General features: G+C 42.6%; 1 protein-coding gene across 3 annotated transcripts in view; it reads right to left on the bottom strand.

Moving 5' to 3' along the window:
• Positions 1-15,771, bottom strand: part of Atf1 (activating transcription factor 1) — a 51,193-nt gene that overhangs the window by 21,336 nt on the left and 14,086 nt on the right. For 2 of the 3 annotated variants that reach the window (XM_045153311.1, XM_045153310.1), the window contains exon 3: positions 3,210-3,310. The exons of the other annotated variant lie outside the window; for it this stretch is intronic. In XM_045153311.1, the coding sequence (XP_045009246.1) occupies positions 3,210-3,310 (101 nt within the window). The remainder of the gene's footprint in view (positions 1-3,209; positions 3,311-15,771) is intronic. 3 annotated transcript variants of the gene reach the window in all.

Here is a 15,771-nt window from a genome sequence, read left to right as displayed (position 1 = left end):
AATCTTCTATGAATTTTCTGCAACATATTCTACCAGACAGGATAGCTTCTCATGTCATCTAAAATCCTACTGCATTTGTTTCAGACAGTGTCTTGTTTTTGGTCACCCATTTCTCCTACCTATATAGCCACCAGGTTTGGTCAATTCTACTATGGAAATGTCTCATAATCACTCACTCTGTTGGTCAACTACTTACAGTTTTCCAATTATTCAATAAGTAATTACTGAGCATCTATTAAGGTATGTTGACTCTTCTAGGCTCTGGGATTACAAAAAATAATTCATGGGCAATGCCCTTAAATAAGGCAGAACTCCAACAAGATGAACTAAATACTATGAGTTACTAATGGGTTGCTACAAAAGAAAGGTCTCACCTAGTCTTGGCAAGTCAGGAAAATCAAGTATGTATAAGACTTATGGGTGTGCTGGAATGGAGAGATGGCTTAGCAGTAAAGGTGCTTGCCTGTGAAGCCTAAGGACATATGTTAGACTTTTCAGATCCTATATAAGCCAGAGGCGCAAAGGTGAGGAAAGTGCAAGGTCACAGTCAACTCACTAGGCAGCACAAGCGTCTGGAGTCCAATTTCAGTGGCTCTCTAAAATAAAAATAACTACATTAAAAATAAAACCAAGCCAGGTGCAGTGGCACGGGGATTGCAGTGAGTTCAAGGCCACCCTGACACCACATAGTAAATTCCAGGTTAGCATGGGCTAGAGTGAGATCCTATCACCCCCAAAACAAACAAAAAACCCCCCAAACCAAACAAAACAAAAGTTATGGGTGTAGTGACCCACGTCTTTGAACCCAGCACTTGGAAGACAGAGAGGTAGGATAGATGTGAGTTTCAGGCTAGGCTGAAACTACATAGTGAATTTCACGTCAACCTGGACTAGAGTGAAACCCTACCTTGAAAAAAATAAGAGTTACACTGAATGTAGAAGAAAGTATTTTAATTTTTTAAAAAATATTGTTATTGAGCCAGGCGTGTGGCGCACGCCTTTAATCCCAGCACTCGGGAGGCAGAGGTAGGAGGATCGCCGTGAGTTCAAGGCCACCCTGAGACTACATAGAGAATTCCAGGTCAGCCTGAGCTAGAGTGAGACCCTACCTCATAAGAACAACAACAACAACAAAAATATTGTTATTGGGCTGGAGAGGTGGCTTAGCGGTTAAGGCACATGCCTGCAAAGCTTAAGGATCCTGGTTCGATTCTCTAGGTCCCACCTAAGGCAGATGCACATGGTGGCGCATGCCTCTGGAGTTCATTTGTAGTGGCTAGAGGCCCTGGCGTGCCCATTCTCACTCCCCCCCCACCCTTTTCTCTGTCTCTAATAAATAAAAATAAATCTAAAAAAATCTATTATTTACTTTTTATTTGAAAAAGAATGAATGCCCCCTCCCCCCCAAGAAAGAAAAAAAAAAAGCCAGGCATAGTGGCGCACACCTTTAATTCTAGCACTTGGGAGGCAGAGGTAGGAGGATTGCCATGAGTTTAAGGCCACCCTGAAACTACATAGTGAATTCCAGGTCACCCTGAGCTAGAATGAAACCCTACCTTGAAACCGCCCACCCCCAAAATAAAGAATGAATAGATGAGTCAAGGCTTCTAGGTACTGCAACCCAACTACAGACACATGTGCCACCTTGTGCATCTGTATCAAGTGGGTTTTGGGGAAATCAAACCTTGGTCCTTTGGCTTTGCCAATAAGTGCCTTAATTGCTAAGTCATCTCTCTAGCCCAACAAAGTATTTTAAACAGACAAATACACAGGGGACAGAACAAAGGTGCAGATTTAGGAAGCTAGGACAAGGAACACAAAATAGTCCAATTCCTAAGGTTTCTAGTCCTGCTTTCATATTGTTTTTAGAGCTATTCCAAGTAAATAAGGAATGTGATATTTACCAAAAGACTAAATTGTTTCCAAGCTTACCTGAAGTCACTCTGTAGTTCCAGGGTGGTTTTAATATCAGAGAGATCCTCCTACCTCTGTTCACGGAAACCTGAGACTAAAGGTGCATGCCAAATCTAAATTCTTTTTTTTTTTTTTGTAAATTAAAAAAAAAGTATGTATGTATTTGAGAGAGAAAAAGAGGCAAACATAGAGAATGGGCCTGCAGCCACTGCAAACGAACTCCCATGCCTACCTTAAGCATCTGGCTTACATGGGTACTGGGGAATCGAACTTGTGCTTTGTAGGCAAGTGCCTTAATTGCTAAGCCATCACTCCGTCCCTAAATCTATTTTTTAAAAATCTATTTTATTTATTTATTTGAGGGAGAGAAAGAGAGAGAATGGGTATGCCAGAGTCTCCAGCCACTCCCAATAAACTCCAGATGCATATTCCCCCTTGTGCATCTGGCTTATGTGGGTCCTGGAGTATTGAACCAGGATCCTTTGATTTGTAGGCAAATTCCTTAACTGCTAAGCTACCTCTCCAGCCCCTAAATTCTTTTTTTTTTTTTTTTATTTATTTTTATTTATTTGACAGAGAGGAACAGGGAGAAAGAGGAGGGAGAGAGAATGGGCACGACAGGGCTTCTAGCCACTGCAAATGAACTCCAGACGCATTTGTGCATGTCCTCTTGAGCATCTGGCTTACATGGGTCCTGGGGAATTGAACCTGCGTTCTTTGGCTTGGCAGACAAATGCCTTAACTCCTAAGATATCCCTCCAACCCTAAATCTAAATTCCTATTCATCCCTAATCAAGTTCCAGTCTATGTGTTAACACTGGGCTTTTTTTGTTTGTTTTTCAAAGTAGGATCTTTTTTTTTTTTTTTGGTTTTTCGAGGTAGGGTCTTACTCTGGTCCAGGCTGACCTGGAATTAACTCTGTCATCTCAGGGTGGCCTTGAACTCATGGCAATCCTCCTACCTCTGCCTCCTGAGTGCTGGGATTAAAGGCGTGCGCCACCACGCCCGGCCAAAGTAGGATCTTGCTCTAGGCCCAAGCTGACATGGAATTCATTATGCAGTCTCAGGGTGGCCTCAAACTCATGGCAATCCTACCTCTGCCTCCCAAGTACTGGTATTAAAGGTTGGGCCACTATGCCCAGCTTAACACTGGCCTTCTTATCCAAACACATGCTAGCTCTCTCCTTTGATTTTCATGTGAACTCATTTAATTTTTTTAAATTTAATTTTATTTTGATTTCCATGTGAACTCATTTAATATAACACATGCAGGGTTGGTCTAAGAGAGTACTGACCTGTAAGAAGGGCGCCGTGCTAGGATCCCGTGAGCTTTCTGTGAGGAGCCTATGCTGTCAGATGAGTCCTGAGACTCTTCACTTTCTGATAAAGATGAAACCTAAAATCAGAAGAACTGATTTCAGAAGAGTACAGAAAGGAAGAAAGAAAAACCACATTTGTGTCTTCAAAAGAAATTATGTCTCATTTCACACACATTTGTATATTAGTTCTAGAATCTAAAATGAAGGAAAAGGAAAAAGAAAAGGGTAAAGTTTAGCAGGGTGTGGTGACGCACACCTTTAATCCCAGCACTCGGGAGGCAGAGGTAGGAGGATCACCATGAGTTCAAGGCCACCCTGAGAGTACACAGTGAATTCTAGATCAGCCTGGGCTAGAGTGAGACCCTACCTTGAAAAATCAGAACAAACAAATAAACTCAAGGGAAATGGGTGAAGGGTTATTTTTCAGGGAGAACAAACTAATTAAATGAAGATAAGATACAGCAGACCCAGAGCTGAGAATAAAGCCCATCCCAAATAAAGCAATGCCAACCTCTGATCTCACCCTAAACCTTACTTCTTACACTGATGCATAATCTCTACCCTTTTTTGTTTTTGTCCTGTTTCCTAAATCACTAATAATTATCTGACTTGCATTTTGAACATGCTGTGTTTAAAGAATCTCAGTCTCAATATTCCATTAGTCATATTAAGGGAACTACTGAACAGATAAGCCTGCAGGAGGTCTGTGCTAGACAGATAAACCGAGAAGGCAATGTTTAGGCCCCTTAAAGCCATGAGCTTGGATGGAGTAGCTGATGATGTGAAAAGAAGAGAATCATGGGCTTACCCTGGGAAGATTCTGGTAAGACTAGAAAGAGAACAAGAAACATGGGAGTGGGGAGATGCCACCAGTGAGGAACAAGACAGCTGTTCTGGGAAACTAGTGAAGGTCATATATGGAGAAAAGAACGACAGACTGTTTGATGCTACTTACAAATACGATACAGCAGGACTGAGAAGAGAGTATTTGATTTCACAAAGTGGAAGTGATGGACAGTCATGTATATATATAAATATGATGCAGTTTTATTTGTAGTGACCAGCATTATTTCAGTTCATATTTTAAGAAGCTTCAACAAGCTTCTCTTTTCAGATGGTGGTGACCTTGGCATCAGAAGGCACCAGAGTATTGAGAAGAAGTGACAGAGGAGTGCTCGGCACTGAAACCTCTCTATCATGCCTTCCAAGGCTCACGGTCCATTGAGGAAGAGGTGGCAGGAAGAATGTAAGAGCCAAAGAAAGGGTAGGACTCCTTACAATTCACTCTTCCAGACACAAAATGGTCTAAATATTCAAGACCTCGCAGTGCCTGACACTACTTACACAAGACCATCATAATAGAAGGAAAAGATGATGACATCAAAAATGAAAGAAAAGCTGGACGTGGTGGCCATGCCTTTAATCCCAGCACTTGGGAGGCATAGGTAGGAGGATCACCGTGAGATCGAGGCCACCCTGAGACTACACCTTTAATTCTGTATCAGCCTGGGCTAGAACTAAATCCTACCTAAAACAAACAAACAAAACCTTAAACATTTTTCTTTACCACTGAATAGAAATCCATTGTATAACGTAACACATCTTCATCATCCAATTACCTGTTACAGGACATTTAGGCTGGTTCCATTTTCTAGCTATTGTGAATAAAGTGGCAATAAACATGGATGTGCAAATATCTCTAAAAGGAGAGTAGGGCTTCTTACAATGCAATTTTTTAAAAAAAATTTTATTTATTTGAGAGTGACAGAAAGAAAGAGGCAGAGAGATAGATAGATAGAGAATGGGCGCGCCAGGGCTTTCAGCCTCTGTAAACGAACTCCAGACGCGTGCGCCCCCTTGTGCATCTGGCTAACGTGGGTCTGGGGAATTAAGCCTTGAACGGGGGGTGGGGGGTGGGGGGTGGAGGGGTGGGGGTGTCTTTAGGCTTCACAGGAAAGCGCTTAACCACTAAGCCATCTCTCCAGCCCACAATGCAATCTTTTTAAAAAAATCTTTTATTTAATTATGTGACAGAGAAAGAGTGAGGGGGGAGAAGAAAGAGAAGGAGGGAGAGAATGGGCGTGCCAGAGTCTCTAGCCACTGCAAACAACTCCAGATGCTGCACCACCTTGTGCATCTGGCTAACGTGGGTTCTGGGGAATCGAACCTGGGTCCTATGGCTTTGCAGGCAAGTGCCTTAACCACTAAGCCATCTCTCCAGCCCCTTATAATGCAATCTTACAGACACAAAATGGCCTCAATATCCATGAGGGAGGGAATTACCATGGTTTATTTTCTATAATCATGAAAGTTGTGAAACACACACACAAAACAAACTTAAACATGCAAGGCACGGTGGCGTACACCTATAATCCCGGTTCTTAGGAGACAGAGGTAGCAGAATCGCTGTTGAGTTCCAGGCCAGCCTGGGAGAGAATGAGACTTGGAAGAAAACAAAAGGCTTAAACATGTGAGGCTGTAAGGTGCTTCAGCCACATACAATAAATACTGTTAACTATTCTTAAGTACATTAGGCTTTATCAGCACAACAAGCAAGTTTTAAATTTAGCAATATAATTTATTTAGCAAAATTATTTGAGAGATAGAAACAAATGGGGTGAGGGGGAGAGAATGAATGAGTATGGGTGAGCCAGGGTCTCTAGCCACTGCAAATGAACTCAAGATCCATGGGCCAACTAAAGTATCTGCCTTAGCCAGCTATAGTTGCATGCGCCTTTAATCCCAGCACTCGGAAGCAGAGGTAGGGGGGCCGTCATGAGTTCGAGGCCACCCTGAGACTCCATAGTGAATTCCAGGTTGGCCTGGGCTGGAGAGGGACCCTACCTTGAAAAACCAAACAAAATAAATAAAGTATCTGCCTTTACATGGGTACAGGGGAATTGAACCTGAGTTGTCAGGCTTTGCAAGTAAGTACCTTTAACTGGTGAGCCATCTCTCCAGCCCAAGCTAAGCAGTATTTTATAATTGAGAAAATAATTTATGTTCAAGTTTTAAAAAATTTTTATTTATTTGCAGGGAGAGAAAGAGAGAGAGAGGGAGGGAGGGAACGAACGGGGGAGACAGAAAGATAGAGAATGGGTACATCAGAGCCTTTAACCTGTGCAAACAAACTCCAGATGCATGGGCCACTTGTGTATCTGGCTTAGGTGGGTACTGGTGAATTAAACAGAGGTGGTTAGGCTTTGTACGCAAGTGGCTTAACTGCTGAACCATCTTTTGACCCCTCTATCCTCAAAATATACTAAATTATACAACTTAGGTTCAAAACAGCTATGATACCTGACTTATTTTTATTTAAAATTTTTATAAAACTTATTAAATTAAAAGAAATATTAAAAACCAGCTCTCTAAATTATTTAAGAGCTATATAAAACCTACCCCCCTAAACTATTTTAGACCTAAAAACAAAACAAAAGCAAGCTGGGGGCTGGAGAGATGGCTTAGCAGTTAAGGCATTTGCTTTCCAAACCCAAAGGACCCAGGTTTGATTTCTCTAGTATCCACGTAAGCCAGATGCATAAGGTGGCCCATGCATTTGGAATTTGTTTGCAGTGGCTGGAGATCTTGGCACACCAATCTCTCTCTCTTTTTCTCACTAATTAAATAAATAAAACTATTAAAATAATAATAAAAAAACAAGGGCTGGAGAGATGGCTTAGCAGTTAAAGCACATTACCTGTAAAGCCTGCGAAGCCTAAGAACCCTGGTTTGATTCCCCAGGACCCACGTAAGCCAGATGCACAAGGGGGCACACGCATCTGGAGTTCGGCGGCTGGAGGCCCTGACTCACCCATTCCCAATCTCTCTCTCTCTCTCTCTCTGTCTGTTGCTCTCAAATAAATAAATAAAATTAAACAAACAAAAAAAAAAGGGCTGGAGAAATAGATGGCTTAGTGGATAAGGTGCTTCCCTGCAAAGCCAAATGGCCCTAGTTCAATTCTCCAGAACACACATAAGTCAGATGCACAAGATGGGGCATGTGTCTGGAGTCTGTCTACAGTGGCTGGATGCTGTAGCGTGCTCATTCTCTCTCTCTTGCTATCTCTCTCAAATGACTATATATTTAAAAAATATATTTTTTTAAAAGCTGGGGCATAGTGGTCCATGCCTTTAATCCCAGCATTTAGGAGGCAGAAGTAGGATGATTATTGTGAGTTCAAGGCTAGTCTGGGATTACAGAATGACTTTTAGGTCAGCCTGGGCTAACGTGAAACCCTACCTTGAAAAATCCAAACAAGACAAAAAAACAGTTTAGACTTGGGCATTAACTTTCCAGAGAAAGTAACACATTTTATCATGTTGGCTCATTCCTATAGTCCTAGAATTCAGGAAACTGGAGCAAGAAGATTGTGAATGGGGCTGGAGAGATGGCTCAGTGGTTAAGACATTTGCCTGCAATGCCAAAGGACCCAGGCGCAATTCCCCAGGTTCCATGTAAGCCAGACACACAAGGAAGCACATGTATCTGGAGTTTGACTGTAGTTGCTGAATGCCCTGGCATACCCATTCTCTCCCTCTCTACCTCTTCCTCTGTCACAAATAAAAAGTATTTAAAGAAGATTGTATGGCTGCAGGAATGGTTTAGTGGTTAAAGTGTTTGCCTGCAAAACCAAAGGACCCAGGTTTGATTCTCCAGGACCCACGTAAGCCAGATGAGTTCATTTGCAGTGGCTGGAGGCCCTGGTATGCCCACATTCTCTCTCTCTCTGTGTCAAATAAATAAATAAATAAAAATTTAAAAAATAAGATTGTGATTTTGAGGTCAGCACAGGCTATATAGTGAGATTTTGCCCCCACCATCCAACAAAATTAATCCTTCCTTACAATATACCTTTAACCAAATGACAAATCTGTCATTTCTATTTTTCCTTCAAGTATCATATATACTCTTTCTTTTTTTTTTTTTTGTTTTTCAAGGTTGGGTCTCACTCTAGCCCACGCTGACCTGGAATCTGGAATTCACTATAGAGTCTCAGGGTGGCCTAGAACTCACGGTAATCCTCCTACCTCTGCCTCCCAGTGCTGGGATTAAAGGCATCCGCCACCACGCCCAGCTTATCCATTTCTTTTTTAATCTGTTGTGTCTATGAGTATGGGACATATGTGCCTCAGAGCGTGTGTGCAAATCAGAGATCAACCTCAGGTGTTGGTCTTTGCTTTCCACCTTATCTTTTTTTCCCACTTATTTCTTTTTTTGTAACTGACAACTTCCATAATTGTTAGCAATATCACCTTATCTCTTTTTAAAAAAATATTTAATTTCTTTATTTGAGAGAGACACACAGAGAGAAAGAGGCAGAGAGCGAATAGGTGTGCCAGGACCTCTAGCCACTGCAAAGAACTCCAGATGCATGCGCCCCTTGTGCATCTGGCTAACATGGCTCCTGGGGAATGGAACCTGAGTCCTTAAACTTCACAGGCAAGTGCGTTAAGGGCTAAGACTAAACTCCAGGCCCACATGCTTTGATTTTCACAACTAATATTGTCATCTGTTGCTGTTGATTTTTTCCAACATTTAGATGAGGAAAATGAGGTGTAGAGACATTTAATAATTTATTCTAGACCACACGGCGAAAGAGTAGCCGGGCATCATCTAAACCAAGGCAGTGTGACCTGTGAATCTACAAAAAAGTGAGCCAGGAGCCTGGGAATGAGGAACTTTTGCACTGACAGCCTTCCTTCCTTCCTTCCTTCCTTCTTTCTTTCTCTCCCTCCCTCCCATCTTCCTTCTCTCTCTCTTGCAGTGTACTATGCCATCTACTTAGAGGAACTGAAGGCTGTTGAATGGACAGAATTGCTCAGCTCTTCAGCATTTCTCTTCACCTGATCAGCCAGATTTACAAGCAGGGGCCAAAAGGGATCCAGGTGCTCATCAGCGATGAGGTGATCTTTCAGTACCACTGAATTTGCAGTTACCCTTCTTTTGGCTCTTTTAGTTAATATTTTCATACACTTCTCCCATAGATTCTGTTTTCAAGACAGGGTCTTACTAAGTAGCCCAGGTGGCCTAGAACTTGAAGTCTTCGAGCCTTAGCCTCTTAAGTACTACAGTTACAGGTGTGTACTGGCACACCTAGCTCCCATAGAATTTTATTTTATGATGACTTTTTTTTTTTTGAGGTAGGGTTTCACTATAGCTCAGGCTGACCTGGAATTCACTCTGTAGTCTCAAGGTGGCTTTGGACTCACCGCAATCATCCTATCTCTACCTCTACAGTGCTGGGATTAAAGGTGTGCGCTACCACACCTGGCTTATGATGAGATTTGTATGCATGATGCCGGGTGTGGTGACACACGCCTTTAATCCTAGCACTCGGGAGGCAGAAGTAGGAGGATCACCATGAGTTCGAGGCCACTCTGAGACTACATAGTGAATTCCAGGTCAGCCTGGACTAAAGTGAGACCTTGCCTTGAAAATCAAAAAAAAAAAAAAAGAGATTTGTATGTATGAATATCTTTTTTTGTTGTTGTTTTTGTTTTGTCAAGGTAGAGTCTCACATAAAAATAAAAATTCTAAGGGCTGGAGAGATAGCTTAGTGGTTAAATGCTTGCCTGTGAAGCCTAAGGACCCCGGTTCGAGGCTCGTTCCCCAGGTCCCACGTTGGCCAGATGCACAAGGGGGCGCATGCGTCTGGAGTTCGTTTGCAGTGGCTGGAAGCTCTGGAGTGCCCATTCTCTCTCTCTCCCTCCCTCCTTCTCTCTGTTGCTCTCAAATAACTAAATAAAAATAAACAAAAAAATTATAAATTCCAGGTCAGCCTGGACCACAGCAAGACCCTACGTCAAACAAATAAGCAAGCAAAAAAAGAATCTCAGGCACAGAAATTGTGTAAAATGGAGGTGTTTTAAAATATATTATTCTGAAAAGAACTGATTGAAAATATTAAAAAAAAACCAAGAGTCAAAGTAAAGAAATTTCAATTATAAGTATAAAATTGGACTGGAGATGGCTTAGTGGTTAAGACACTTGCCTTCAAAGCCAGAGGACCTTGGTTTGATTCCCCAGTACCCATGTAAGACAGATGAACAAGTGCCACATGCATCTGGAGTTTGTTTGCAGTGGCTGGAGGCTCTGGTGCACCCATTCTCTCTCTCTCACTCTGCCTCTTTTCCTCTCTCAAATAAATAAATAAAAATAAAATATTTTTAAAAATTACAAAAGCATGGGCTAGAGAGATGGCTTAGCGGTTAAGTGCTTGCCTGTGAAGCCTAAGGACCCAGGTTCAAGGCTTGACTCCCCAGGACCCACATTAGCCAGATGCACAAGGAGGCGCAGATATCTGGAGTCCGTTTGCAGTGGCTGGAAGCCCTTGTGTACCCATTCTCTGTCTCACACTTTCAACTAAATAAATAAAAAATTTTAAAAATTACAAAACAAAAAACAACTCAACATTTCAGGCTATAATTAAATCATGGAATTATAACTTAATTCTGTGGAAATCTGATGGAAATATTATGATAAAGTGCTAAAGTACAAAAAGTTCCCCTGTCTTTTTTCCTGAGGTAGGGTCTCATTCTATCTCAGGCTGACCTGGAATTCATCATGTAGTCAGTGTCAGGGTGGCCTTAAACTGACGGCAATCCTACCTCTGCCCCCCAGGTGTTGGGACTAAAGGCTTGCTGTCACCATGCCCAGCTTCCCTATCATCCTTTAAGGCTCACCTCATGTTGTACCTTGTATCAGCACAAGGCTACTTCCCTAGGATAACCCCAGGCCCCTTAAAATGCAGAAAAAAGGCTGGGCATGGTAGCACATGCCTTTAATCCTAGCACTGGGAGGGGAAGGGGCAGAGATAGGAGGATCTCTGTGAGTTTGAGACCACCCTGAGACTACATAGTGAATTCCAGGTCCCCTTAAACTAGAGTAAGACTCTGTGTCTGAACACACACACACACACACACACACACACACACACACACACACGCACGCGCGCGACAGATGAAAACTCACCTAGGTCAAAAGAATTAACTGCTTGGAGCCGGGCGTGGTGGCGCACGCCTTTAATCCCAGCACCCAGGAGGCAGAGGTAGGAGGATTGCCCGTGAGTTCAAGGTCACCCTGAGACTCCATAGTGAATTCCAGGTCAGCCTGGGCTAGAGTGAGACCCTACTTAAAAAAAAAAAAAAAAAGAGAATTAACTGCTTGTTCCAGCTCGAACAAGACTACCCTACCCAGACCCATCTTCACTGCTGTTAGAGCATTTACTTCAAAAACGTCATTTTCCTTTGCTACCTTTTGAGGTACAAATTTTCTAGGACACAGGACTATCTTTTTCAAGGACATGAGGGTGTTCCTCTGAAATGAGCTTCCTGTCCATGTCTCTGGGGAACGTTCATCAACATCAATTAGCAAACACTGTCTTCAGTACTTGCAGCACATTTTTCAGTAGAAAAAAAGCTTTCCAGGGCTGTACAATTGGCTCAGCAGCTAAGGCACTTGCCTGAAAAGCCTGACAGCCCAGATTCGATTCCCCAGTACCCACGTAAAGCCAGATGCACAGTGGCACATGCATCTGCAGCAGCTGGGGGCCCTGGCACCAGGATTCCCTGTAAGCTTTGCAGACAAGCCCTTTAACCATTAGGTTATTTCTCCAACCCTTTGCTGACTTAATAGATCAGAGTTATTAGGTCAAAATATAAAGGAAAAATAAAACTAAAAGGTCTTCAATTTTTTTGTTAGTACATGATAGCTAGGTAGGCAGGAACTCTGTCACTGAGCTACGTCCCTAGCCTAGTTGATTATTTATTGCAGAGATAATGTCCCTTAACTCTACAGGTATACTTTTTTTTCTATAGTTCAGCCTATACTGTTTTTTTCAAAGGGGGGTGGCTGGAGGAATGACTTAGCGGTCAAGGCATTTGCCTGCAAAGCCAAAGGACCCAGGTTCGATTCTCCAGGACCCACACTAGCCAGATGCACAAGGGGACACACGTGTCTGGAGTTCATTTGCAGTGACTGGAGGCCCTGGCGCGCCCATTCTCTCTCGCTCTCCCCCCCACCTTCTCTGTTAAACAAACAAACAAACAAACAAAAATAAAATATTTTTGAAAAGTATGCTTGTGACACTCATGGTGGCACGTGCCTTTAATCCCAGTGCTCAGGAGGATCGCTGTGAATTTGAGGCCATCCCTGAAAGAAACCACATAGTCAACTCTAGGTCAGCCAGGACTACAGCCAGACCCTACCTGGAAAAACAAAACAGAACAGAACAGAAAACCAACAACAGCAGCAGCACAATCACTCTTCCTAAACCTCAAAAGATTTAAAGGAAGCCAGGCATGGTGGCACACATCTTTAATCCCCAGCACTGGGACAAAGAAGAAGAAGGATCACCCTGAGACTCCATAGTGAATTCCAGATCAGCCTGGGCTAGAGTGAGACCCTACCTGGGGAGGGAGGGGGGTTTGAAAGGATTCTTAACAACCATGATTTACATGTAGTAAACATGTACAATGACAAACTTACACTCAACAGTACGCTTCTAGGAGAATAACAATTCCATCTATATCCTATTAGATTTACTACTTTTCTTTTTTTCCTGTTTTTATATACATATATAAATATATTTTTCTTTTATTTATTTGATGGGGCTAGAGAGATGGCTTAGTGGTTAAGGTGTTTGCCTGCAAAGCCAAAGGACCTCAGTTTGATTCCCCAGGACTCACATAGGCCAGATGCGCAAGGGGATGCATGCATCTGCAGTCTGTTTTCAGTGGCTGGAGGTTTGGCACACCCATTCTCCCCCCAACCCCATTTCTCTGAAATAAAAAAAAATTCTTTTAAATATTTTATTTATGAGAGAGAGAGAGAGAGAGAGAGAGAGAGAGAGAGAGAGAGAGGGGGAGGGAGAGAAAATGGGCAACCAGGGCCTCCAGCCATTGCAAACAAACTCCAGATGCATATGCCATTCTGCATCTGGCTTTACATGGGTACTAAGGAATCTAACCAAGGTCGTTAGGCACTTCAGGCAAGCACCTAAACCACTAAGCCATCGCTCCAGCTAACATTTACTATTTATGTTTTAAAAAGATCCCCTTTTGTGAGCTGAAGAGATGGCTCAGTAGTTAAGGTATTGCCTGCAAAGCCCAATAACCCAAGCTCGATGCCCCAGTACCTAGGTAAAGCCAGATGCACAAAGCGGTGCATGCATTTGTGCATTTGGAGCTTGTTTGCAGTGGCTGGAGTCTCTGGTGCGTCCATTCTCTATCTGTGTGTTTCTCTTCTCTCCCTTACTGCTTGAAGAAAAAAAAATCTGGAGAGATGGCTTAGCAGTCAAGGCGCTTGCCTGCAGAGCCAAAAGACCCAGGTTCAATTCCCCAGGACCTGTGTAAGCCAGATGTACAAGGTGGCACATGTGTCTAGAGTTCCTTTGCAGTAGCTGAAGGTCCTGGCACACCCATTTTCTTTATCAGCCTCTTTCTCTCTCAAATAAATAAACTAAATACACACACACACACACACACACACACACATATGTACACACACATGTATATATGTATATATATGTGTGTGTGTATGTGTTTTAAAGACCCTCTTTTGTAAAAGCAAGTGCACTTCAAATAAAACTTCATTGTAAGTTGGTCATGGTGGTGCACGCCTTTAATTCCAGCATTTGGGAGGCAGAGGTAGGAGGACTGCCTTGAGTTCAAGGCCATCTGAGACTATGTAGTGAATTTCTGGTCAGCCTGAGTTACAGTGAAACCCTACCTCAAAAAAAAAAAAAAAAAAAAAAAAATCAACAAAACCAGTACCACTTGCTACAATTATATGGGGACAACTAATTATGATGAAGAAATTTTACAACAATTTAAAAACAACAAGGTTATTACCATGATCTATAAGCTCTGCACAGACAGGGTGGCTCCTCTCTACTGAGGCACTTTAGGGGTAACAACCCCCCCAAGGTTAAACCCAGGAATGTCATCCTTGAACCTGCTTTTGAAGTCTTCACTTTGCTAGAGGTCACAGGAGGATTTGGGTTTTCCCTATCTCTTGTTAGGTGAAGGATTTCCAAAGGTCTCTCCCATTCTACAGTTAATACCTACTTGTTCTGCAGTCATCCACTCAGGGAAGGTGCCATGCTCCTGACAAGGTCAAATCCCCAATGATAAACTCTTTAGCTGAAAGGACAGTCCTTGTAATCCTTTGTAGCACTTCTCAGGGCTACAGTTCCCTTGGGGTGGGAATTTCTGGCCCAGGTCTTACCTCCTCCACTAGACAGCAAGAGCCATACATGGAGAAGAATTTACCTTGGCTCTGCACTATATTCTTGACCAAATCTCAACTAAATTAGTGATTGCTTGATTGTCCCCCCACACCGAAGGTAGGGTCTTATCACCACATCTGGCTCTAAATTAGTGACTATTTAATAAGTTATCTTTCAACTTCTGACATAATACAGTAAATTTCCACAATTTCTTTCTAGGCATATCTTTTTTTAAAAAAATTAAATTTTATTTTATTTGACAGAGAGACAGAGAGAGAGAGAGAGAGGGAGAGGGAGGCATATATATATAGAGAGAATAGGCACGCCAGGGCCTTTAGCCACTGCCAATGAACTCCAGACCCATGCACCACCTTGTGCATTAGGCTTACATTTGTCCCTGGTGATTGAAACCTAGGTCCTTTGGCTTTGCAGGTAAACACCTTAACTGCTCAGCCAGCTCTTCAGCCCCTTAGGCATACCTTTGATCTTTCCGCCTTGAAAGAATAAACTTCCTGACAAGCAACAAAGAGCTTTTCCAGGCCCATTCTCACTGTTGATAACCAATTTTGTTCCAGCTAATGTCCTTTTCTTCTTTCTTTTTATTTTTAAAAATTTTTCGAGGTAGGGTCTCACTCTAGCCCAAGCTGACCTCGAACTCACAGAGATCCTCTCACCTCTGCTTCCTAAGTGCTGGGATTAAAGCTGTGCACCACCACGCCTGGGTTCTTTTTTAAAATTAAATTAATTTATTTGCACATGTGTACACGTTTATGTGTATGCTATGTCCTCCTGCCACTGCAAATGAATGAGGTCTTGAAAAAACAAAACAAAAAACAACCAACAGCCTGGACTAAGTAGTGACTGTCTCGAAAACCCCCCAAAAAACAATAATCACTGAATAGCTCACCTTCATTTTCTTGCCATACTTGAATCTTGGCTGTTCTCTGAGGAACTGTCCCTCCTATAGACTGACCTTGAACTTGATAGTCCAGGTTGGCCTCTCAACTCATGACCTTCCTACTCACTGGACTCAGCCACCAACTTCCCTTGTCACATCAGGCATTTTGGCATAACAATTCTTCCATGCCCAGAAACAGCTTGTTCATGGCTTTTGTTCACTAAATGCCAGTCCTTTCCCTCCCTCTAGCAGACAAGATTTCTAGCACACAGATTCCATCTCAGTGCAGAAGTAAGCTCTAGTTGAGAACCAAGGATCTTATGATTGGCACTATGGATTAATGCAACCCTCCACAATTGCTCTCTCTCAAATAAGTAAAATAAACAAAAATTTAAAAAGTAAGCCAGGTGTG

Source organism: Jaculus jaculus, chromosome 6, assembly GCF_020740685.1.
Source record: "Jaculus jaculus isolate mJacJac1 chromosome 6, mJacJac1.mat.Y.cur, whole genome shotgun sequence".
Taxonomy (NCBI): domain Eukaryota; kingdom Metazoa; phylum Chordata; class Mammalia; order Rodentia; family Dipodidae; genus Jaculus; species Jaculus jaculus.
The sequence above is the reverse complement of the archived record's forward strand: the minus strand, read 5'-3'. Positions and strand labels throughout refer to the sequence as shown.